Genomic DNA, 25,539 nt, shown 5'->3' on the forward strand with positions numbered 1-25,539 from the left:
AAAAATGGGTTGGCACTAGAGAGTTGGCAACAGCAGATTCTGACCGTTCTTCCTGGCGAAGCAACTGAAATAATTGCAAGGCTAACGAGAGACGACGCAGATGACTATCAGAAAGTAAAAGCTGCGTTGCGAAGGAAATATCGGCTCTCAGCGGACGCTTTCCGTCGTCGTTTTCGGAAGGCAGCTAGAACGCCGGGCGAGTCTTTTCAAGATTTCACTTATACGCTGAAAGCCAATTTAATTGAATGGATAAAAGGGGAAGATGCGTTCGGTTGTCACGACACGGTTGTTTAGTTAATCTGCATGGAGCAATTCTATGGATCCTTGAGCGAAGAGATGCGCCTGTGGATTCAAGGTAGGTCGGGCGAAAAGGGCTTGGAACGTGCTGCAGTGCTAGCAGATGAATTCGCTGCACGTCGCGAATCCGAGAAAACCTGCTTCAGGCGATTCACTAAATTCAGCAAAGAGGAAAACAGGCGCCACATTCACCACGAAAAAACTGGAGGTGGGACAAAAGACGTGCAGCCCGATAATTCAGGAGAGGACAGGAGAGGATTTGAGGCTAGAAAACCGGTAATCTGTTTCCGTGGCCAGTAGCCTAGACACCTTGCCATCGGCTGTCGGAAGCCTAGAATTGTTTTTTCTTTCGTGAATGACGACGATGCCAACTTGGCCCTTTTAGAACCCTACCTTCGCGAACTAGTAGTGAATGGTATGTCATGTAAGGTACTTAGAGACTCAGCTGGCGGCAATGGACATTGTCCACCCTGCGTTTGTGAAACCTGAGGCTTTCACAGGGGAATATGCGTGAATCCAGCAGGTTGTCGAGGAGAATAGTGTTTGCTTGCCCATAGCTAGCGTGAACATTGAAGGGCCGTTTGGATTATTGCTGACTGAAGCAGCAGTATCGCCAAATCTATCGAAACATTATCCCTATTTATTTTCAAATAAATCGGAAATGCTGTTGAACAAGGGCCCGAGTTTTGGCGACCATACGGTCCAAGCTCTCACGCGTTCCAAGGCTCGAGAGATCACGGCGGAGATAAATCACGGCAAGAAAGCCAAAAATATGCCTGGCGACATAGACACTCAGGAAGCACAGCACATTGCTGGTGAAATCAGTGGGAAAGGCGCTAGCAAGGAGGCATCCTGGTCAGTGAGAATACCGCAGCAAGGGCTAGCAGAGGAATTAGAGAATAATTTGGCACTGACACATTCGGAAAGCTCTTTAGACCTACTGAAGGTTGTTAAAGAAGGAATCGCGACAGAAGAAGAGAGCAATTATGTCGCGAAAGTAGAAACAAGGACTATCCCGGAGGAAGTTCCTTGCCGAGATGAGGCTTGTTTAAGCAGCCCTAAAAAGGTCAAGGGGGCAATGAAAAACTCCCTCATACCTCCGCACTTGAGCGGCGTTCCGGAAGCGACGAAAGGAGAGAATACCATGGCGGCCAAACTGGGCAGGAACCCGACGCTCAAGGATTTCAAAGGCACATTCGGTCACCGCCTGGCATGGCAAAAATTTTTCCGACGGGCCAAGTTAAAACGAGCGAAGTGTTCGGCGCAGCGAGAAATTGAGAAAGACTCCACACCGCAGCCCGTAAGACAAGGGAACTGGCCATCGCGTAGAACTTCGAAAGGTTCGTTGTGGCGTTTGAGAAAACGGAGGCGTTGCCTAACAACAAAACAGGACGCGTCTCTGCGAGTAGCGGTGCGGCTGAAAGGTGCAACCGGGATGAGATATGCGTTTGCGAACAGGGCAAGTCACACAGTCACTGCAGTGGAATGCGCCGCGAGAGGGAGGGAAAAAGGAGGCTCGAGAATCTTGCCGCGTTTACGGCCTCCCCTTCAGGGACAAGACAGCAAGCCGCGGGCACACAAAGTGACAGGCGACAACAGAGGGCATGTATGCTTGACGCCCTTTGTTGCACTCGGCGAGGCCCGAAGGCCGTCAGACAGCGATCCAATCGAGTGCGCATTAAGATGTATTAATTGTCGAGTTAATTGGGCGCATCCATATATTTCTTATTTGTAAATAGAGCGCGATGCAAATTTTTTCGTTTGTTAGTTATTAAGAGCTTATTAGTTTTAATTTCAAAGGTTTCGGGTTACGCTCAGAATTTCTTTGTATTGCTTGTTGTACGAGCCAGTTAAAAAATACGCAGCCGGTGTTGCGACTATGGTGGCTCGTGGTCGCCCTGATTTTTGCAGGTAAGCATTGACATTGGAGGTTTGTAGAACGAAACCATTTTGGGTAATTCTATGCTTACAGAGCACAGTAGGTGTGTTTATCGGTCACCATTGCAGAAATTTGATTTGTTGAAGCGCGTTTGGAGAAGCAAACATTTTGTGTTGTTTTTGTACGTAGATAGTGCTTTTCTTTACGTTTTAAATGCCACTTAATGAATCAGTTTAATTCAGGGTTGAAGCGGTCAGCACAGCCCCAGCACGCTTTGCATTAGAGCCGCTGGTACTGGAAGGTAGCATTGACCGAACGAGTAACTCGCTACGCGGCTTTTATCCGCTTGATCATTTTCAATGCGTTCTCAGTCTCTCGATAACCGTGGCTTTCTCGGGAAAAAGAACCAAGAAAAACGGTAGGCATTAGGTTGGTTGAACCACGCACTGAAGTTTGGTTTTCTCCCTTGTTAGATTTCAGGAATCTCGAACGAGGGTTGCAGATGCGATTCTGATCAGGTTTTATGTGACGGACGTGTGGACCTGGCAGTTCTCGTGGTTAGTTGGGTGCTCTCTGTTTGTTGTGCCTTGGGCTTGGCGTGGTTTATTTCCCGAAGGTGTCGCCTGGCATGCCTTGGAACGATCGGCGAAACGAAGCAGAGGCATGGGGTCTACCAGTCTCTTCGAGGTGCCTGGATACTGCAACCCCTTCGAGACCTCCTGTGGCGGCGGACGGGCTGTTATGATCGACCTGTCAAGTGTGAGAGACGTTCAGGCGTGCGTTCCCATGACGAGATAATTGCCTCCTTCCCAGAAAAAGCGTCATTCCTTTACACCCTGAGCAGATACAAAGAGAAGGACGAAGAGGAGAAGACACGGAGGGAAAGAGTTTGTCGACTTTTCAACCTGACCAAGGCACTGATACTTTCACAAGTTGTCCAAGTTTACCAAGAAGACCTCGACGACCACAAGGCCGCGAGGGGTAGTATAATGCCGTCCTCGCCCCCGTGTTGAGCAGAACGGCTCGAGACTCGGATAGAGTAACAACCATATACCAATGAAAAAATTATATCCTTTTCTATTGTTTTTTTCATCATCATGATGCCCGCCTCCATCGTCGTTTCCTTGTTCTTGCGGTGAATGCCCACCTCACCCGGTCGAGATCGTATCACTGCTGAAAAAATTTCAGGTTCATCCTTTTTATTTTTCACAGACTAGCAGTTGATGTGCACGCAACTAATCGAACCACTATTCTGTCAGCGTACATTATCGCGTACATCAGACGAAAACGTTGAATTCGAGTATAGCAATGTTGTCATTTTAACTACAAAGTTACTCTTGCTCATCTAGTCAAGAAGCGACCTTAGCCAGATCAGCAGCATACTTTATCAAGTGTGTGCGATCGCCCTCACCCTTTTTTACAAACACTTTTCCAGTGCGGTGCCATGCCATGTGAAGCTGCTTATACGCGGGTCCACTCTTTTGCAGCCCCTAGGAACATTCGATTATGCGCTGTCAAGTTTTCAGTAATGAACAGTCCCTGCTGAGCGACTGACAAATGTGTAATTTCATCAGTCATTAGTCCCTTGTTGACTGGTTCGAAAAACCCATGATAATACCGGGTGGCCTGCCCCTTCTCGTCTGAAGCCGGTGAATCGAGGTCACAGTTTGTTCAGTCAAAGGGACAAGTTGCAGTTTGGACGCAATGGCGTTCATTTTGCCCACGAGACACTCGTTGTTGCCTTGTTTAATAGCACGAACCTCAATGTTTAGTTTCCTACTGTGGTATTCAAGTTAATTTACCGAGGAGCGCACTGCAAGCAATTCTGCGCTCATGTTAGCCTCCTCTAGTTTGCCAACTCTGTTTTCGAGCACCTTTAGTTCATTGTCATGCTTCGCAACGGTCTCAAGAATTTTGTCATACTTGGCTAATAACAGATTTACCGATTCCTCAATATTATTTACTGTTTGCTTGAGGGGTCGTAATTCGTCAAGGTTCCTGTTTATTTCTACCAGCATCATGGCTATTGCACCATCAGTTTCCTTGGGCACAGTCGAGCTCTGCCCTCCTTTGCCCTCACGACATGCTGAGCACTGTCAATACTTCTTGTAGTCTTCTTTTTTAGATCGGTAAGTGCTCTCAGAAACTCCGGAGCATGCAGTTCCAATATGATAATAGGCTGAACAATCAGAGCACTCCTTAAACGGGCCATCGTCCTTAAAGGTACATCATCTCCCACACACTGACTCACGGGATGGACCCATGACGACCGATAACAATCCGTAAATACAGAAACGCCAGTAGGTATTGCATAAGGTTTAAGGACACAATTGTTCAATGGCAGCTGCAAGAATACAACCAAAGTGTGCACATTTAAGAGAAAGAGACGATCTGTAAGAAGCACGAACATGTAAAGGGTTGCAGCGCGACGTTAGATGGCCGTCTGCACTCCGCTGCCGCAGCTGCCAAATGACCAGGAAACCACAGCGAAACCCGTATTACTAGCATCAAAAGGGACCCGTGTGACGTGTCTGCAGGATACACGTGGTCCACGGTGAAGGATAAGCCAGGCGTTGGATATATTTGTGCACTTTGTTAGGCACAGGGAGTAGCAGTTTATCGCACGCATGCGCTTTCCATTCAGGTGGTCAGGCAGTCCTATCTTCAGCGCGAGACGACGGCCTCACGCCGGTAAACACAGCAGAGGAAACCGTGCAAAAGTTTGCAGAGCGACACTAGATGGCCGTTTGTACTCCACTGCCGCTGCTACCAAATGGCCAATGTGTGGGTTGATGACAGATGGCAGATACGTTAGATGGTTTCGTCGCAATCGCGAAAGTTGCGCAGCATCCTCCGCAGAAGCTCAGTAGCTATGGCGCGGCTAGCGCTGCTGTGCTCGAGTTCGCGGATTTGATCCTGGCTGCGGCTGCCGCATTTCAATAGGAGCAAAATGCAAAAGTTCTTGTGCGCTTAGTTTAGGTGCACGTTACAGAGCCCTAGGCGTTGAAAATTAATTCGGAGTCGCCCACTACGGCATGCTTCACAATCGTATCGTGGTTTCGGCACGTAAAACCCCAGAATTTAATTTTTACAGCGTAAGCTGTTATGGGCTCAATCCAATAGCAGTTTTGGTTGGCGATGAGAAGACGACGAAGTGCGTTGTGTGGAACGCTGCTTTTCTGTCTGTGCTAATTTCAAGCTACTTTGTGTGATACGCTGCTCCCTTCAATACGGCGATGGACGTGGAGTCACCTGGAGGGGTGCCGGGTCCTTCCACTTCAACAGCGGCCCCTCCGAGAAAGCGGTCTAGTCGCCCGAGTGATACCGACAGCGAGGACACTGTGATCTATTCAACGACCAGTGATGAAAGCTCGGATGACAGTGACTTCGTGCCCGTAGCAAAGCGCAAAGCAAAGAGAAGACTCGTCGGGACATCTCCTTCCACAAGTAAGACAACTGTGGTCCCGAGGCGAAAGTCATCGGACCACACAATTTTATTCGTGCCTGTGGCTCCTAGCGACAATCTAAACCGGCTTAATCGCCAAGCTACATCTCTATCGCTCGAGGCGCTTGTTCCGGGTCAGATCAAAGATATAAGGATCAACGCCCGAAAGAACATTCTCGCTATAGATGTCACAAACCGCAGCGCACTAGACGTTCTGAGTAACGTTAAGGTGCTGGATGGGGTCAACGTACGCTGCTACAAACAAGACGATCGTGATTCTACGGCCGGTGTGGTGCATGACGTCGACAATTCCATTAGCGATGCTGACCTGCATATACTCATTAAGCCAGCGACAGAGGGAATTGCCATATTGCAAGCCCGTCGCCTGGGGAGTTCGCACTGTGTGAAGCTAACATTTAAAGGAGACAGCCTACCGTCACATGTCAAGGTCGGGCACTTCAGACACGTAGTACGGCCTTTTGTTCCAAGGCCGCTTCAGTGCTGGAAGTGTCAAAAGATAGGGCACGTTAGTGCTGTTTGCACAAATGGTGCCGTGTGCTCACGATGCTCTGGGTCGCACAGCTCTGATGCATGTCGTGCAGAAAACCAAAAGTGCGCCAATTGTCAAGGCTCTCATGATGCATCTTCAAAGATTTACCCACGTGTGAGAAATGAGCTTAAAGTCTTGAGGCAAATGGTCAGAGATGGTTCGTCACACAGGGAGGCTGCCGCTAAAGTGCGACGTCGGCGTTCACATCGCCGGAGATCTAGGAAACCCGCTGCTATTGCTAAGGATGCACCGCGTCCACTGACAGTCCACAAACTTCCACAGAAAACTAGCAATACTAGCAACGAGGTTCCTAAACAGAAAGTCCCGAATAACATTGCCTCATACGAGGAGTGGCCGCCGTTGCCAAGGCTAGACGAACCAGCGGAGCAGCAAGATGTAGCATGCTCGCCGAATTATCCTTCAGCTTCTGGCAGCAGCGTAGAAGACGACAAACAAGTCGTCACCATGATACGGGTCCTTATGAACACGCTACGAGTACTATACTGACTGCCATACACACTCCGGCGGCTCGAGGTGCACTTGAAATACTGAATGCTCTGAATCCGGTACTGTCCGGTCTTGAGAAGCACCATGGCTGCTCCTCAGCACTACTTCCTTAAAGAAGTCAAGAAAACGTTCCTCTTCCAGTGGAATGCCAGAGGCCTTAAATCCCGCATTTCGGACTTTCGTCCGTTTGTTTTCAAGCACAAATTTCCAATCATTGTAATTTGTGAGCCAAACATTGAGAGCGCCTTCCGCCTATCAGGATATGAAGCTTTCATGTCTGCCGCCTATGCCGACCGCAGCAAAGTCATCGTCTACGTCAGATGCGATTTCACTTATCTTTTACACCCAGTGGCACCTGATGACGACAATCAGTACGTATATATGTTTGACTATAAAATGCAAGAACGTTTCACTCACGCTGGTAGGTGCCTACATTTCACCTTCGAGTCGATTTGACAACGCAAGACTAAGTACAATTATAGCAGCGACACCTGGACCATGGATTCTTACCGGCGATGTCAATGCGCATCACCCGCTATGGGGAAGCTTGAAGATGGATTGTCGAGGAAGACGTGTACTATCCTTCGCGTCGGACCATGAACTCTGCTGCCTAAATGATGGCAGTCCCACTTTTCTGCGGGGATTGACATACAGTAGCTGCCTGGACTTAACTTTTGTTTCAAGATGCCTCAGTGCCAGTGTGAAATGGTTTCCGGACAACGAAACACATGGTAGTGACCACGTTCCAACGTACGTTAAAATCGATGGCATACGCAAGTCACACTCTACCACAGTTCTTCAACGCATCGACTGGCCTAAATACAAGTTACTCATGGAGAAGAATTGCCAAAATATCCAACAATGTCCGCCTGGCAACATCGAGGAGCTCATTAACGACGCTGCTCGAGAAGCCACAAGAGTTTTTAGGCCTAATCCAAAATTTTCTGAATTCGAAGCAGAATTGGAGCGGCTTCGAGCAATTCGCCGTCGCGCAGAACGGAGGTACAGGCGCACCAAGTCCATCTACGACCTAAGGGAGGCGAGACGCATACAGAAGAAGATTCAACGTCGGATCAACTCCCTGCAGTCTTTAAGATGGAAGACTTTTTGTGATTCCCTTGATCCACATAAACCCCTATCACATATATGGAGAACGGTGCGCGGTCTTCGAACATCACCACAACAACGCAACCCTTTCAAATGCCTGGCTCTCAGTCAAGGTCGCCGAGAGATCGACGTAGCGGAGGATTTCTGTTTAAGGGTAGCGGGTCTACCATCCTCGTTTCCCGTACATGACCCCCTTGACGTTTCGATCTCGCGGGATTCTCGTATGGACAATCTGTTTTCCATCGAAGAGTTACAAGCGGCGTTGGCAGCGTGTAGACGTTCCTCATCACCTGGGCCTGACGGGGTGACTTACGCAGCTCTTGGCAACCTCGGTCAAACAGCCCGGCATGCTCTTGTAGAGGTATACAACAATTCATGGCGGGAAGGGGTGGTTCCAGCTGCATGGAAGTCCAGCCGCCTTGTGCCTCTGCTCAAACCAGGCAAATCACCCCTAGATGTGGCGTCTTACCGTCCCATTGCTCTGGCCAGTTGTCTAGGAAAAGTGATGGAGAGGATGGTTCTGACACGTCTAGAGTGGTATCTAGAACACTACAAGATATACCCTGACGCTATGGCAGGCTTCCGACGCGGACGCTCTTCAGTAGACAACGTCATAGATCTTGTCTCGTCTGTTCAACACGAAAAAAGCCTAAGGAGACTGTCAGCGGCGATGTTCCTGGAAGTTAAAGGCGCTTATGACAACGTAACACATCGAGCCATCCTGGACGCCTTGGGCGATGTCGGCCTAGGGGGACTTGTGTTTCGATGGATATTCAGCTACTTGACAGACAGGTCATTCTTTGTGCAAACAGAGGATGGTGCATCATCACAACACAACACCTACCGCGGAGTACCACAAGGCGGAGTCTTGAGTCCCACTCTATTTAACCTCGTGCTCATCGACCTGGTTCACACCGTTCCACAATCCGTCCATGTGTCGATCTATGCAGACGATATATGCATTTGGTCATCAGGAGTGACGCGTCCGCAGGTGCGCGCCAGACTGCAAAAAGCGGCCACACTAACATCCAGCTATCTTCGAGCACGAGGTTTGGAGGTGTCCTCCCAGAAGTGCTCTATGGTCGCTTTCACGCGCAAAGCAATGAGACAATACGTTGTTAGAATTAATGGACAGCCAATTGCCTACGAGAAGACGCACCGTTTTCTAGGAGTAATAATAGATCGAAACCTCTCCTGGAGTCCTCACGTCTCTTACCTAAAAAGGAAACTAGTGATGATAACAGACGTGCTCGGATTTCTTGGAGGAAAGTCATGGGGTGCGTCTGTGAGTGCAATGCTCCATCTCTATAACGCACTGTTCTTGGGTCTCCTACGCTACAGCTTACCTGTACTAGGTGGGACCGGTAAGACCAACCTCCGAGCCCTCCAATCTGTACAAGCTCAAGCTCTGAGAATTTGTCTTGGCCTTCCGAGGTGTGCATCAACGGCAGCAACAATAGCCATCGCGCATGACCACCCTATCAATACGTATATTCATATCGACTCCTTACGGGTGCACATCAGGCACTTTGCCCGACTTCCATCGCATTATCTCGCCTCCCTTCCTGCCGCTCGACCTCGTTCAGCGTTTAGCAGAATCATTGCCGCCAACCACGGAAGTTTACCGTCAAACTTCACACATGCAGCACGGCCATCTCTACCGCTGTGGTGCCTGCATCCACTCCAGGCCCTTCTTGTTATTCCCGGCATTAAAAAGAAAACGGAAATGTAATCTATCGCCCTCAAACAAACCGTCCTTTCATTCTTACATGAAAAACACAACGAACGCACTCACGTTTACACGGACGGTTTTGTCTCCTGTAATAGTTCAGCTGGAGCAGTGGTACTTCCCGCTCAATCTGTCACTATCAAATTCAAGACGTCTCACGTTACATCATCGACGGCTGCAGAACTCGCAGCTATCCGTGCTGCTCTGGAGTTTATAGGTCCCAATTCACCACATTCATGGTCCATCTTTGTGATTCAAAGGCAGCTCTCCAGTGTCTGCTGTCCCCTTTCAACCACAGACCAAATGTACAATTAGTCGCAGACATCCGACTACTCCACCATTACGCAATCGACAAGGGACACAACATCATCTACCAGTGGATACCGGGTCACTGCGGAATTTCGGGAAATGACAGTGCGGATGACGCTGCCCGGTCGGCCCATGATGGTGCCCAGATTGTACCCATACCGCTGTCAAGAACAGATGCAGCCACAAGTCTTCGCTCCCTCGCACGCGAGCTTACGCTAACTCTGTGGAACACCAGCGAATTCACGAACACACGTCTTCACAGATTGGATCCAAGTTTGCAACTCCGTCTTCCACCAGGGTTGCCACGAGCGGAAGCAACACTTCTGTGCCTCCTATGGCTCGGCGTGGCATTCACGAACTCATATTCCTTCCGTATTGGAATGGCCGACAGCCCTGCTTGCGACACCTGCGGCTGCGAAGAGACGATCGCGCACCTCCTCTGTGACTGTCCACGTTACAATGTGCAAAGAAAAGTGCTCGTGACCGTGCTCGAAAAAGTGGACAATCGCCCCTTCACAGAAGAGAAAGTTCTAGGACACTGGTCCAGACGGGTTTCGGCACTCAAGGCCTTAAGGGCCTTGCTCAAGTTCTTAAGGACATGTGAATTGTGCGAACGCCTTTGACTATTGTTGCGCGTGGCATCGCGTTACTGTGTGCATTTTTCTTGTTTTTTTCTTCTTCTCTCTTCCTTCTCCTTTTATTCCCTTTACCCTTTCCCCAGCACAGGGTAGCCAGCCGGTATTTACACTGGCTAAACTCCCTGTCTTTCCTTCCCTTTTCTCTCTCTCTCTCTCTCTTGGTTGGCGATGCTGTTCGCCACCACCGCCGGTGTCCGTCGCAGTTATCACCCAGCGTGCGTGAAGTCACGTGATGTCACATGCGTGCCGCGTAGTGTCGATACACGTACACTTTGCATCGCATTACATATTCTGGTGCGCATAAAGCCGTGCGTATCCAAGCGATCCGTGTTTTAATGTTTCGTGCATGTACACGCTCAACTTTCCCATTGGGACGATGCATCCTTAGAAAGGGAGGAAAATGCCGCCCCTGTAGTGCGTCAAGGACAATGACGAAAAGAAGACATATCTCCATTTAGCAGAAACATAGGCGAACAAGAAGAAGTGACTAGCACGTGGCATTAAACAGTCCGTTCTTGTTATTGTTCCTGCTGACTGAGTGCTTTGGACCCTCGAGTTTCCGACGCCGTGACAGTATCATTGCACCAGGTGTCACGACATGTACCACTTGCATCGTCTCGTGCCACGCATCAAGGGATGTGACATGTACGCCGCGTAGTCTCGCTACCTGTGTCACCTCTGCAACGCGTTATGTCGCCTCCTCGCAAGGTACGAACCGCTGCTGAAGAAGCGAAAATAGAAAGGCGCGCCCAAAGGCGGCATCGTTGCGCATTGTACTCGGGGGGGGGGGGGGGGGGGCGGGGGGGCGGTACGCATCGAGTAGGTACCCATTGAACAACGCTCGGTGACCCCAACGTTCGACCGTAAGGTTGATATTATATGTCGCCGCCCAGTTTCTCGTATTGCAGGCTAGTGAAATAACGATTCATAAGTCTCGGGCGTTGTTTAGGATTACAACAAACTTCTCCCCCAGAAACTTGTGTATGTGGCACTGAGTCGAGTCACTTCTCTTAATGGCCTTTGCACAACGTTGAAGACGACTTCACGTTTTACCAGGCTGTCGAAAACCCAGATCGAGCACTGCGCGACAAACTTGTTAGACACAAACAACATCGCCTTGACACAATCATGCAACGTTGCTTTGCACTGCTCGATCAGCACCACCGATTAGCCGTTTGCTCTCTCAACGTACGTTGTCTGGCTGCACACAGGCTTGACGTCATTCACGACATCTTAATGCGAGTGCCCCTACTCTGTTTCTCCGAGACTTGGGGTAGTCCACATGACATCGCCGTCTACAGGTGTGTCGTGTCAGCAAATAGGAGTGCGCACCGGGCCTCGGGTGTGGCAATATACGAAGACTGTGTGCCATTCAAACTCGTCGGAGCACCGCGCGCACTTTGCCGACGTGTGCGCAGTGCTCACCTCCGAGGGTTTTGGGGTGGTCTCAGTGTATGTGTGGCCAGGTGCGGCACATGGGAAGATTGCCGACTTCTTGGCACATACCTTCGTTCCCGAACACGAGGTGGCCCTAACTGTTACGGGTGATTTCAACGTAAACACGAAGGATCCCCACAACGCCTGGTTCATACAGTGTGTGCAAGAAGATTTCCGCATGGAATTTGTGTCCAATACACAATGCAACTCACGCACAATATGCACAATACAACTCTTGCACAATACAACTTTTGTATTGAATATCTTTCGCCAGAGTTAATATTTTAAAAGTTAATTAAGCAATCTTTCTTAATTACCCAGCTTGACGGATTGAAAAAAAAATGACGTGCTCCATATCGCTCAATAAATATACTGCGGCAATTCGACACGAGTAGCCCCTATGTTTCGTTTTTTAACACTTGGCCCAAATTAGCTGCAACACCCTGTACATGATGCCATGGATTTTCGCGTGAATGCAACGAAAGCACATTTTTCGGCTGAGACTTTTAACCCTTGGCACCCGAGGCACTGGCAGGGATAAAAGGTCTACGGGATGTGGGTTCCGCGAGGAAGTCTAGTATCAGCCCGGTTTTAGCTTGCTGCCATTAAATCAGTGCCGCACATGATGACCGTGTACACTATAGTGCACGCGTAGTACATTTGAAATTCAGACTTTATGCGTGCACATACTTGGCAAAGCTTTTTTTTTTCTCAGATCCCGTTTGCCCACTTTTGAGCCTGCCGTATATACGCACACGTCAGCGATGCCTCCTTCTGAAGGCTTGCATGCTGTTGGAGGAGTGCCGTGCCTGACTCCCAGATGGAGAGTCGGTATAAATTGATATGTTAACCATCTGCCTTGAAAAGAGTAGGGCTCAAAGACGCATAGTATGAGATGCCGCTGCAAGCACAATGCTTCGTGGTGGGGCCATATAGAGAACGGCTAGAGATATTGAAAGGTACTGACGAACCCACCGAAAAGCGCCACCACCAAGTAGCGCATCAAGAATGCTTTCATGGGCGGCACTATTATAAGCACATTAATAAAGAGAAAATGAGACATCCACCCACTCGTAGCAATTGCTACAAAGGAAACCCATTCGGTTTCTACGAAAGAAAAGCCTCGCAGTTGAAGGAAACCCGTATGGGTTCCCTTTGTAGCAAATGCTACGAGTGGGTGGATATCTCATTTTCCCTTCATTAATTAACTCTCTCCACCTTGCGGCTTTCCGCAGAACTATTACGCCAAACTCTTGCCTTTGTTTCCGAGTTGTTGATGTATTCGACTTCGCCCTGCCACCTGCTAGCCGCCTGGTTAGCTTAGATGTTAGAGCGGCTGCCTCGGAAAGGCGGTGGTCCCGGGTTCGAGTCACGGACCAGGACGAATTTTTCTTCAACTGCGAAGCTTTTCTTTCGAGCAACCCGTATGGATTTCCTTTGTGGCACTTAGCTACGTTTGGGTGTATGTCTCATTTTCCCTTTATTAATTACTTCTCTCCACCTTGCGGGTTTCCGCAGAACTATTACGCCAAACTATAAGTACATTTTACAGCATGAAAATCCCTTCAGGGATTTATTCTGCTGAACAGAAGGACACCAGATAGGTGACATTGTATATTGCTGGTATATCGCTGACGTCTGCATAGGGCAGGATCTGCACCACAGTCACAATTAAGTTTCGTCACAAATTGCAACAAACAAAAAGCCCCAAATTGCACCACTTTCACAAGTAAAGCAACGGGTTTGTACGTGTCGCAATCCTCCCATTATTTCTGCCTGATACATGCACCTGCAGTTCACCTGGAGAAATACACCCTATGTGAAACAATGTGCTCATATTTGCTTACATTTTCTTCCCTCGGAAATACCCTCTGACCTGTTCGTTCTGCAGCATCTAACGTCTTCTTATCTGTCACATTGTTCTCTGTATCCGACCCTTATCAACGCTGACGACTCTGTCTCGGTATTGTCACGCGTTGGGGCTAACCCCACGTGTTCCTGCGGGCGCGCTTCAACAAAGCCGTGCAGTCCCTTGTTATCGAGCCTACGTAGCAGGAACTTGCCACACAGCGTATAATATTGAACCGCGAGCTCGGTTCCAAAATGCCAGGCAAACTATAAGAGGGACGGCTGTACATAAATTAGAAACGTTCACGATGCCTTCGTGCCGAGCACTGCTTCCGGCATCTGTTACGGAATGAAACCGCGTGGCTTTGTGTAAAAACGACGTTCGTACGAAGCAACTGTTGAGCATAAACCACGTGCGGGAGCGAAACCACCTGAACATCCGCGGTGCGCATTTCTGGCGCATGCACATCGCTGATTTGACGTGCGGTGGTGCGTGCGTGCGTGCGTGTGTGCGTGCGCGCGCGCTCCTCTGACCGTCCTTCGTATCCAACATGACGTGCATGCGGTCTGTCGCGCACTGAATTCAGCAGCGTGCGGGCGGTGGCCACGTCAGGCGTGTCGCGCAGCTGTGCAGTTATAACAGCCGGTACGAAGTCCCATGAGTCGACTCGGCCTTCGCGCCCCTGCAGGCCACTTTTTGAAGGACGACAGCATGCGAATATGTAAGCAGCTCCTGTCTTATGCGGGCGTGCTCTTTTTTTTTTTTTTTTTTTGAGAGAGCCTGTTCTGTTTCAGAAGGCTTCCGAGCTCCGATAGCCAGCGAACCAATAGCTAGCGAATATTGTGCGAGAAGAGGTTTTAACGATAAATCACGGAACCCACTTGCGTGAGCCTCGTATGTGTATCGTATACACTATATCCGTTCCAACACCTGTCCGACAAAGCGACAGGCGTTCCAGTTAGTTGTCTCACTGCGTAAGGGGGCTTTGTAGAAAACTTTTTGCTGTAACGTATAATAGCCTTCGTGGCGAATTTGGCGATGTATATATATATCTCGTAACTAATGGCGGTAATCTCAGAAATTGTGATTGAATTCTGGGGTTTCACGTGACCAGACCGACCACGATCTGATTATGAGGTGCGTCGGGTAGTAGGGACTGCGGATTGAATTTGACCACCTTGCGTTCTTTAACGGGCACCTAAGTCCGAGTGCAAAAGCGTTTTAGCATGCCGCTGCCATCGAATGTCGCCTCTGCGGCCAGGGCCGCTATTTTGTAGCGATGCCTTATGCCTTATTCTATGCTATTCTTATCATCCACCACACACGGCCGCCTGATCGCGTTGATAATGTGGGAAGACCGTCGCTCTGACCAGTGGCCAAGCGCGAAAAGCCTGAAAAAGCATAGCTTCGGAAAAGGCATCGCTACAATATACCGGCCCAGGTCGAACCCACGACCTCGAACTCGGCACTGCGGCGGAAATTTTGGTTTATGGCAAGTGAATACTTTTCTTTGTTACTCGGCTTCGATTCCACGTTCGCAATATATGCCTTAAAGTTAATGAGCTAACAGTTCATTCGTGCAACTTTGTTATGGTGAGCTAACTGAACTTTTCGTTTTGTTGTGCCGAGTAACGTCGGATTTTTTCCGGCATGCCACCGGAAAAGGCCGGAATGGGCTGTTTGTCATAGGCAGCTTTTGTTTTCATATTCTGTTCGAAAAATGAGGACAAAGCGGAGAAAAAACAAAGAAGAAATTGCTTGTGCTACCAACAGCGAAGAATAAGCAGTTACCGCTCGCTGCTGGTCACATGACCATTTTACGTCGCTACTATCTGGCACCAAAAGCTGCTCTTTGGCGCCTAGAGGTCGTGTGACACTGATCACGCGTTCGTATTTTTGCACACAGTCAGCTTCACCAAAGGCGTCACTGATCACTTACGCATTCAGTGAAGTTGTCAGTGCCTAACCATATGCAAATAAATGCAGAGATGGAGAGAAAGCAACCGTTGTCATCAAACGAGAACTTGTCGAAGCTTCTGTATCATTTTCTGGAGGTTGTCATTTTTCTTAGAGAGTTACGTAGGTATAACGCGAACATCATGGTGCCACTGTATAACCGCAAGCTCGCTATTCAATTTGGCAGCGCAACACAACATTGAAGTTTTGTCTAATTTTGCTTATACTAAACGAACAAATGAAATCTGAAACGCTTACGGACCAAATGAAAAATCACAACAGCTTTATAATATTGAAAATTATATCAGGTAAACGCTTTTTTTAATGTAACACTGCTTAGTAAAAAAATGTCCGCACTGTACATGTAACATTACTAATGCTCAAAGCATGGCTCGATAAACAAAAATACACGGCTTATAACTACGTCGAAATTGCGTCAATACACTTACATTTCAGGCGCCATTCCATACGGTTGCTCAATAGCATATTTCGGCATGCTTATCGCTCGCCAAATTATGATGCTGAATCTGCATAGTATATGGCGGCTCACCGCAACGTCTCGTAACGTCAAAATAACGTTGACGAACGAGAGGACTTGACCGTAATCTACATGGCAATATTTCTTCAGGCAATCGGCACGCCGAAATGGCAACTATCCACAGTCTCGCTATTTTCGCAACATTGCAAATCCACCGTATGGGCTCGGGCATGGCGCCTGTCGCTTTCCTCCTTCCGCGAAAAATATGCAATGCAGCCATCAAAAACAGGAAAAAGAAAGAAATAGCAGCGCCATTTAATATAACGTTTCGCAATCGTGAACAGCCAAAATGCTTTCCTAAATGTTTGCGTTTAGTAGCACCAATAATAGAAATAATCATACTATAAAAAACGTGACCTCCTAGGTGTCAATCAGATTGACAACACGGCAGATAATGACAACCGTCATGCTTGTCCTGAAGAGCACCTCTGCTCATCGTTCGAGGAGAATAGCGAAGGGGGAAATCGCTAAGAGCTCATCTATAGCCGTATAGTATATATAGCACAAGCCCCAAGAACAGATCAACACAGCGTCACCGCTCCAGCATCACGGTTGCTGAGCCAACCTGCCGCAACTTGCGCATGTCCAGTGCCAAAAGAACTATAGCGCCCGCGACTTGCGCAGGGCTGAGTCGTATGACTTCGATGGAGCGATAACGCTGCATGTTAAAACGCTCTATATGAAAGCAGCGTTTCAACATAACTGCAAACCTGTTCAGGATAAATGTCCAAGTGAAAAAAGAGCACAATTTTTGCCGCTCACGTGTGACTACTGATGTATATACATCGAGCACTATTTCACAAACTGCTCGAGAATGTTTCCTTATTTCAGTCGGAGCCCTTCATATGTGAGTTTACTAAGAAAAAAACAAACAAGCTCATGGTTTCATAACCGAAAAAGTGTCACTCAGATCAACTATATCTTCTATAGAGTAATGTTTGCAATTAACAAAGAGCGTATTTTCACGTGCACGCGCACCAAATTCCATCACGCGGTAGAGACGAGACATGCAAATGAGCCAATAACTAAGCCATATATATCACAAAGCGCCACAGCTGGAGGACCTTTAGTCCTATAACCTACAGACCTATAAACCTATAGTCCGCGAAAACACGTAATCCCCCAACACTGTGTATTGTCTCCTCTATCTTCGTCCATTCCTAATTCCTCGCTATATACGACGAATGGAGCTTTTCAGAAACATGCAGCGCCGCGCTTTCCCCTGGTGGCGTCTTTTGGCGCGAGTGTGCACCGGGCATCTGCTGTCAATGCTAATGTGAAGACGTCGTGGGAATTTTTTTTTTTTTTGAGTTTTGACTTATCTTTCGTGGTTGTCTGTTGCAAGCTGCTAGAGTGCATACTGCACAGCCTTCGGCAAGCATTTTACAATTATTTCACTGCCTTAACCATGCCGCAGAAAAAGAAAAAAAAAGGTGGCAGGCGAAGGTGCTGTGTACCCCGAAATGTTCGATAGGCAACAACAAGACCTTAAGAAAGAACACGTCGCCGTAAGGGGCTTATGTAGTTTCGCCGCTTCTACATTTTGCAATGTAGTCAAGTGTACACGGTGTATTGTTGGGAGAAGTAAGAATCGCGGACAGCCGATCTTGTACGCGAACACCCCCCGGCACGCTCTGGCAGCCGCAATCCAAGGACCACACCTGAGATTCTGCGCCATCCACTTTATCGTAATCTGAGGTCCTGAGGCTTCCATTGGGCGGTATTATTTTGATCTTCGCGTGCTAAGTGATCTCACTAACAATACATATCTGTATTGCGGCGAGGCTTAGATCAGCCATTATGGAACACATACACTCGTAAAGAAAGAATTTTGCGCTTGCCGCAGCTCCGAATTTGTGACTATTTTGCAGAAATGTCCCATTTTTATAAAAGCATGGATCGTTCATTGTAACACATGGTGTTGTTACTTGCCTAGTTTGTTAAGAAAAAAAAAAAGGATCAGCTGAATATTCGTCTGTGCCTCTCAGATGCACCGCCGAGCAATTATTGAACGAGTACCTCGAAGACCATGCTCTGCCTTACTGCAGATTGAGGATGTGACATTGTCGGTGTATTTTAGACATTATTTAGGCATACAAATCTTTCTGCAATTACTAGTCAAGCTTGTCAAGAAAAGGAACTGCTTATATGTGTTCGTCTGCGCTCCTGGCAGTTGCCTATTTGAAATATACCTGTAATGTCACTTTCGCCGTCTGCTACACGACAGAAAGAAGCCTTCGACATTTGATTTCAACAATTGCTCGGGGCTGCATCTGATAGGTGCAGATGAACACAAATTTGCAGTTCTTAACAATCTAGGCAAGCAACAACGCCAAGTGTTGCTTTGAATGATCCAGGGGGAAAAATGCGATGCTTCTGCAAAATTTGAGCAAGAACGGAGCTGTAATAAGGGCAAAATATCTTTTCTGCAATTTTAAGGCGGAAACGCACGTCCCTGTATAAGACTCTTGCCGACGGTTGCTCTCAGTAACAGGCAAGGTGAAAAGTGCTGGCCTACATGATTTTTCGAGCTTTGAAGCGCGATGAGCGAATATTTGTACGTATGAGAGCGAATACATGGCGGAGACAGACGATAGCGGAGCCGGCGCGCTTTCATCCTGGATCCTCATCGGTCTGCCGCTGGAGGCGCGCATGACTTTCCGAAAAGGTCCGTTGCGCCAAAAGACTGCAGCATGTTAATTCCAAGATAGTGTAAAAAGAAGGAAAGGAACAATATCACGTTTTTTTAGTCGGAGTGAAAATGAAAGAAAAGCGGCAGAAAAGGACAACATTGCGGAGCACGAAACCAGAGCAGAACCGGAAGCCTCGACGACGATTGCTTCAGAGCACGTGTTCGCTGAGGGAATGCGTGCCGTCGTATCACCGCGAGGGGTTGGGCCATCACGGCACGCGCACTCCAGCTGTATACGAGTGTCAGCCGTAAGCACTATATAGCTGATTATCGCAAAAGGCGGTGGTATGTGCGATTCCGGTGAAAGGCGTTTGTGATAAAAATAAGACAGTGCTCTCTTTTTTAAGAATAACGGAGATCTTTGATAAATAACTGGTTGTTGATAGCAAAATAGCATGGCCAGGCTTGATTTCTACTACAGAAATGTGAGCTATAAACGCAGTAATTAAATTTTGATCAGTGGTTTCTTTGTAATTATCTAATTGATTGTAATCTGTCATGCAAGTTACGTCCGCCTGACCATAAGAACTCGCTGCGAAAGCAGAATCGCGCTACCTAGTGCACGTTAGTTTTAAGAAATCATCTTCAGTTAAACAAAGAAAGAACGCCCTGTATTCGATGGGGATACTAGAAACACGCCTATTAATTTTAGTTATTGCAAGCAGGGATAATTGTGCCTCAGTTATACCACGTCTCCATCACAAGGCGCCTTGTGATCATCTAACTTGCGTCTCCTTTTGTCCTGCGTGTTCTCTGGCACCCTTTGCAAGCAATAAGAGACCAGCTATACAGATACGGTCTGGTTTGGTATTGTTGCTTACTCTTGGACACCGTCGCGACGGCCAGTGCATAGCGCCACATGAAAGTGTTCGCGCTGCGATGTTAACGGACGGGCATGATGTCTACGGCCTGCGCAGCCAAGGTGTTCACGGTGGCGCTGCGCAAGGCTTCGGGCGGCGGCCTGGGCCTCGGCATACTGAAGGATTGTGGCGGTTCCGCTGAGACTGGCTCTGTGCGGGTCCACGAACTTTACCCAGGACAGCCGGCGCAGCTCTGCGGTCGCCTCCGAACGGGCGACGTCATCCTCAAAGTCAATGGTGTCCGCCTGCTCGGCAAGAGCACTGCGGTTGGTATATAGACCTTATTACGTATACACATGCGCCAGAGCTTAGCTCGATGCCAGTGGATCAGTAGCGATCCGGTCGTCCCTGTGGCATAAGCACGTCGCTCATTATCCAAGGCTCGGATGACTGCCTCTTTCTCGGGGCCCTTCCAATCGCGCGCGTGTGTGCGAGTGCGTGTGTGCGTAACGGGTTTTTCGACAACCAATTTGAAGGCTTGCGATTAGCTTGACTTTGATCGTGCGCCGTCTTACATCAAGCGCAATTAGAAAGGATGTCATTTGTTGTGAGTGTGGAAGATTTTCTTTAATTAAAATCTTTTTTGCAGCAAGCTTTAGAGATACTGAGGGCTGCTTCCGGCTTGGTGACTCTTACCGTCTACAGACAGCAGTCCGAGCAAAATAGTGACTTGTCGGTGAGTAGTACATTTGGCTAAAGCAAATGAGAGCAGCAATAAGCAAACGGAAGTGTATGCGAGCTTTCTCGCAAAATATTCTGTAGGAATTTATTGAGGAAATAAGGGTCGGTCACACGAAAGCTTATGCTTTTTAACAACGCAGGAAGAAAAAAAATCTAGTTGGTTGCATTTAACTTCGGTGAGTTGTGATGAGAAAAAATGTGTGCAAAATAGTGTCACGATACACGAAGCCAACACAATACACGACGAGCGTGCTAGTCGTTTACTGTGTTTCCTTCGCGTTTTGCGATAGTTGTTTTCCAAGTGCCACTCACCAAAATATATGTTCTGCTTTCCAATAGGGACACTATTATTGCTTAAGGGTGCTCCACGCTTTCAACTTGTAGTGTCAGCTTCACGGTACGTCAACTATACCCGTTCTAAATAATAGCGAAGCCAGTGCAGCCACATTGTCGCTCCCTAACGGCACCGACGCCTCATATGGCTTTTATGAAATAAGCCACATGATGCTGCAGTCCATCTTGGAGACAGTTATTCCTTGAAGCTACGCAGAAAAAGGCGCTTAGGCTGCAGCACATGGGTTGAGGAATAACGACTGACTGTGTTGTGTGGAAATGAAAAAGTGCTCGCTGTGACAACCTCGTAGGTCTCCTGCGTGCCTGATCGGCCGCTGCAACCTGATTCAGATTCTGATTTAAATGTCAACTATAATGCTCCAATGAATGCAACTGCAGCCACATCCATCTTGTAGTATGCAGAATTATGCTATAATATAGTATATTATAGTACAGTATAGTAGCGCCGCTGTGCTACGCTTTATACGAATTATAATTCCATAGCGTACTATACTACACTGCACTGCACCACACTATAACATACTAAATTGTTATTATAAAACAATGTCATCATTTTTAAACGTGGCAAAGTAAAAACTTGGGTTCTTAGTGTTATCAGTATGGCCAATAAGATTCGTGCCAAAATTACGATATATATAAAATATGCTCTCGCCTGCTGTAACACAAGCAGGCGTCAGACAGCATTTACTGCAATAATTTGGAGAAGTCGTTTGTAGATTTCTTCGTGTGATCTTTGATATCAGAGTAACAGAGCAGAGGAAACGAGGCCGTGAAAAACGGTCACGTTGCAAGGCATATTTTATATAGGGCCTTGACGTGTTGGCCGTCGAAGACTACGAAACTCCTGCAGCATTTAAAGCAAATTATGTCAGAGCACCCGTGCTTATTTCATCTCTACTATTTAGTTTAACAGACGGGTGTCGAAGTATTCTACTAGAGAATACGAAGCAGGTTTGGTTTTAATCAAGTTAGCAGCAGCTGCTGCTGCTGCAAATAAATAAATAAATAAATAAATAAATAAATAAATAAATAAATAGGAAACGTGTGTGCAACATCGCTGTTAGCGTAGGGTGCAGACCCGTTTCCGCTGTCTTGGCTTTTGTTGCGCAGCTTCATGAACTATAGAGAAGCTTCTCTGTCGAGAAAAACAAACTACTTACGGTGGACCTTAAACGACGTTTTGCAGGCGCTAGAAGCCTGCAGCTACGGTACGTGTACAGGAAATTGCATTGCAAGAGGCTCTGGAGATTTCATCACGGCTGAGCGGAAACGTCGCGTTTAAACCATTTCGTGCCGCACAATAGCTAGCACGTATTTCAGTGGAGGCTAGATGTGAGAGAATAACATAGACCGTGTGCGCTGTGATTTCTGTGTGTTTAGAATACCGGCTGTAAGCTAGTTTAATTTTGATTAGCTCTTCATGCAGTAGGGTGTATTTCTCCTACACAGCAGTGACTTGGTAATGTACAGTTAAGCTAATTAGTTTTCTTTCTGCTTATTTTTTCCCGGTTTGGCCGGAATAGTCTAACTAGTTGGTGATTGTCGCTTCGAAGTCTTGTTCCTCTACGTTAAGATTTGGCATTGTTCGGCATGTGTGTGCATTTCGTGACTAGCAAAGTAGGTCAGAAAAGCGCCGCACAATAATGAGACATTTCTTTGTTTTCTTTTTCTTTTTTTAGCTTGCCTTTGCATCGGGTCGTTGTGGCTTGAGACATAACCTTTGTCGCCCCCGTTAAGGTAACGCCAACACACACCACGACCTCTTTCATAAGCTCCCGCAGGGCTGTAGTTTGACTCGGACATTGTGAGCGGCGCCTCCTTAACGCTCAATGGCAACTCCAGCAACGTAAACAATTGCAGAAAACGCAGTCTCCAGCTCCCCCTAGCCTGCTCTACCCCTCCCCAATCGTTTCACCGACCCTTCATTAATTGTCAGGACATCTTCAGGACAATGTCAGTGCATTTTGCACAGCTTAGGGCATTTCTCTGCGGCTTCACCGCTGAACGGGGAAGCCGCAGCAAACCTGACAGCAAAATTTTGACCAACCGCTCTTGTGTATATTGACGAGCGATGCTCGCGCCTATAGGTACTAGTATAGTATTTCCTTAGCCAACGTCTGGCGACTCGTGTAGCCGCGGGTTCGACGTCGTCGTGTAGTGCGTAGGAGTACGCCCGTTCCGCTGTCTTGGCTTTCGCTCTTTCGTTGCGCGGTTTCATGATTGCCTCACTTGAATTTCCGCTCGTCTTTGCCGTGTTGACACCGTGGGCGTTCGTTTCAGGCAAGCCGGGACCAGTTTAACCACTGCAGCCGGGCGGTCGACTCCGACATCGCGCCGAAAAATGGAGGCTACGATCCTCCGTGCACGACTAGGATTCCGCGACCTTCCTCGTCCTCGCACGACTCGAGCGAACTGAGCGACTCGACCCCACTGCCGCGGAAATCGTCGCCTCTCGACGCGAAGCAGCAGCCCCTCTGTCCGCTGCCCAGGCCTAGACTGCGTAATAAGGGCCAGACCGAGCCCCAAGACGTCACTGCGGCGCGTGACCTGGCGGGACACTGTGACTTCGACGTGGTGACCGACGGAAGTGTGTTTGGTGACTTGTACAACGGCACCCGTCGCGAGGAAAAGCCGTCGCGCGACGATGCCGACGAGCCTGCGGTGGGTGCTGCTCACTGTCGACGCCACAAGTCCGTGGGCGCGCTCGCGCTGGCCGCCAGGTCTTCGGACAACCGCAGCTCGACGCTGGACGATGACCTGCTGAACGGACTCGCGAGGCACGGCTCGACAGCCGCGGTGCGCTCGTGCTTCAACAGCGTCATGCTCGCGGGCGGCTTTGGAGACGACGACGACATCGGCCTCACACGCTGGAGAGACTCGGTGCTCACGGAGGAGTCGGACGACTCCGGGGTGCCCCACTGCAGCCGAGCGCTGGCCACCGAGGCGGGCGAGGCCAAGCTTATCGACGCGTCGTCGTTAGAGGTACGTATATGTCTTGGCTATATGAGAAGGCCGTCGCGCGGTCCGTATTCGGCCGGTTCTGCTGAGGTGTATTTTTTGTCGTTGTTGTAGTGGTTGTTGTTCTAGTAGTAGTAGTAGTAGTTGGTTGTAGTAGTAGCAGTAGTAGTAGTAATATCATTTTGGCTTACACATATGTTTGTTCGCACTTTCTTAGTATAAATTATAGTGTAATCACTACACTATCTAATGCCCAAATTGGTCTTTAGGATAAAATAAATGAAAGAAAGTAGTAGTAGTTGTAGTTATTGTTGATGATGTGATTAGCATCCGTTGCCTATGCTTTGGACACTTTGAGTCTGTTTATCTGCCCTTTACGTCATGGTGATGCCATCGGGGTCGTCTCTTTAAATGATATATCCGGATATACATGACATCTATGTCACGCCACCGTGATTCCGTCGTAGCCGTTTCCACAACTGGATATGTATCAGGATATGCATGACATGACATGAATGGCATGAATGTTGTTGCAGTTTTGTGCCCGTGTGTAGTACCGAAAGGAGCAATTATATTAGTGCAGGTGACATTTTGCTAAACATTCGTCGATTTAAAAATTTCGCCCAATAATTACTTTGGTGCACCAAGCATGGTAACACCTTGCTAATGAGATCAAAGTGTTTTAGTTCAAAAGTGTCACAAATAAAAGGGTGAGGCGGGCGGAAGTGAGACGACCCCGCTCGCCTCGCCCTTTGTACATATACGGGGTGGTTCTAGAAATTAATTCCAAGTGCATAGGCCATGCAAACTCACTGGCCAAAATTCCTAAATTGAAATGTGCTGTGAAGTAGTTAATGAAAAAGTTGATTTAATATACTTAATTTGGTAAATATCTGTTTTGGTTTTTCGTTCAAGTAAGGTGTGCCTCTCTGAATAATCCAGCTCAAGAAATATGTTCTCCGCAACAAGCGATTTTTCAAAATTCCATAGAAGTAAACAATGATTATATATATATATATATATAATATCGTAGCACAATTCGCAGTGCAACGCACGCGTAAGCGGAGGTTGTGGGTGCGGCACCCACTGGCGGCAAGTTATCTTTTCGTCCACTTCCATTTCCCTTCCCCCCCCCCCCCGCCTTTTATTATTTTCTACATTTCAATTTCAGCACAGCTAATTTACCCCTTGCTTTCCCTGGCTTCATTGCCTGTTTTCTTTATATGGTCATGATATATATCGGGTGTTCAAAATTAAGCACTATATATGGTTTTCTTAAAATTAGGCTCTGGGAGGCACGCGAAGAGCACCTGTGCAAAAAGTTATGTGGCCAGGGAGGTACAAAGTGAGATGATAATTATCGCTGTCAGCAGCCCAATTAAATAACATTGGATAATTAACTTTTTATTGATTGCAGTAAGTGGTATGTTTGTATTGAAAAGTTAGAGGCAGTCGTGTATCTACACTGTATTAGATGGAAGAATTCTTCTAGCGTGAGAATCGGCGCAAAGTGACGCGGCTGTTGCGTGCGGCGTTTAGCCTGACCACGGGGCGGAGGCATAGGCAAAGATGATAACTGTTCCCCTTTCCCTCTCGGCTGGCGAAATCAAGATATGACAGCGCGGTGTGCCATGCAGTTCTTGCTCTTGATTTCGATAAAACTTGCAGCACTTGGAAATCAACAGTCGCTTTGTTTGCGTAGCCCAGGCAAGGACCATGCCCGCTCGTCTAGTCACCATTACGCACGCGCACT

The 25,539-nt window shown here is 48.0% G+C and overlaps 1 protein-coding gene across 5 annotated transcripts in view; it reads left to right on the forward strand.

Moving 5' to 3' along the window:
- The window catches only part of LOC126547736 (uncharacterized), a 58,643-nt gene that overhangs the window by 15,460 nt on the left and 17,644 nt on the right, over nt 1-25,539 (forward strand). The window contains exons 1-4 of one of the 5 annotated variants that reach the window (XM_055063214.2): nt 14,165-14,468; nt 19,851-20,059; nt 20,383-20,469; nt 23,109-23,810. In XM_055063214.2, coding sequence (XP_054919189.1) covers nt 14,405-14,468; nt 19,851-20,059; nt 20,383-20,469; nt 23,109-23,810 — 1,062 coding nt within the window. In that variant the 5' untranslated portion in view covers nt 14,165-14,404. Of the gene's footprint in view, nt 1-14,164; nt 14,469-19,850; nt 20,060-20,382; nt 20,470-23,108; nt 23,811-25,539 lie in introns of those variants that run through there. The other 4 variants (XM_055063216.2, XM_055063215.2, XM_050195701.3 and 1 more) reach the window with 4 other exon arrangements.

This window comes from Dermacentor andersoni, chromosome 1, assembly GCF_023375885.2.
Source record: "Dermacentor andersoni chromosome 1, qqDerAnde1_hic_scaffold, whole genome shotgun sequence".
Classification (NCBI taxonomy): Eukaryota; Metazoa; Arthropoda; class Arachnida; order Ixodida; family Ixodidae; genus Dermacentor; species Dermacentor andersoni.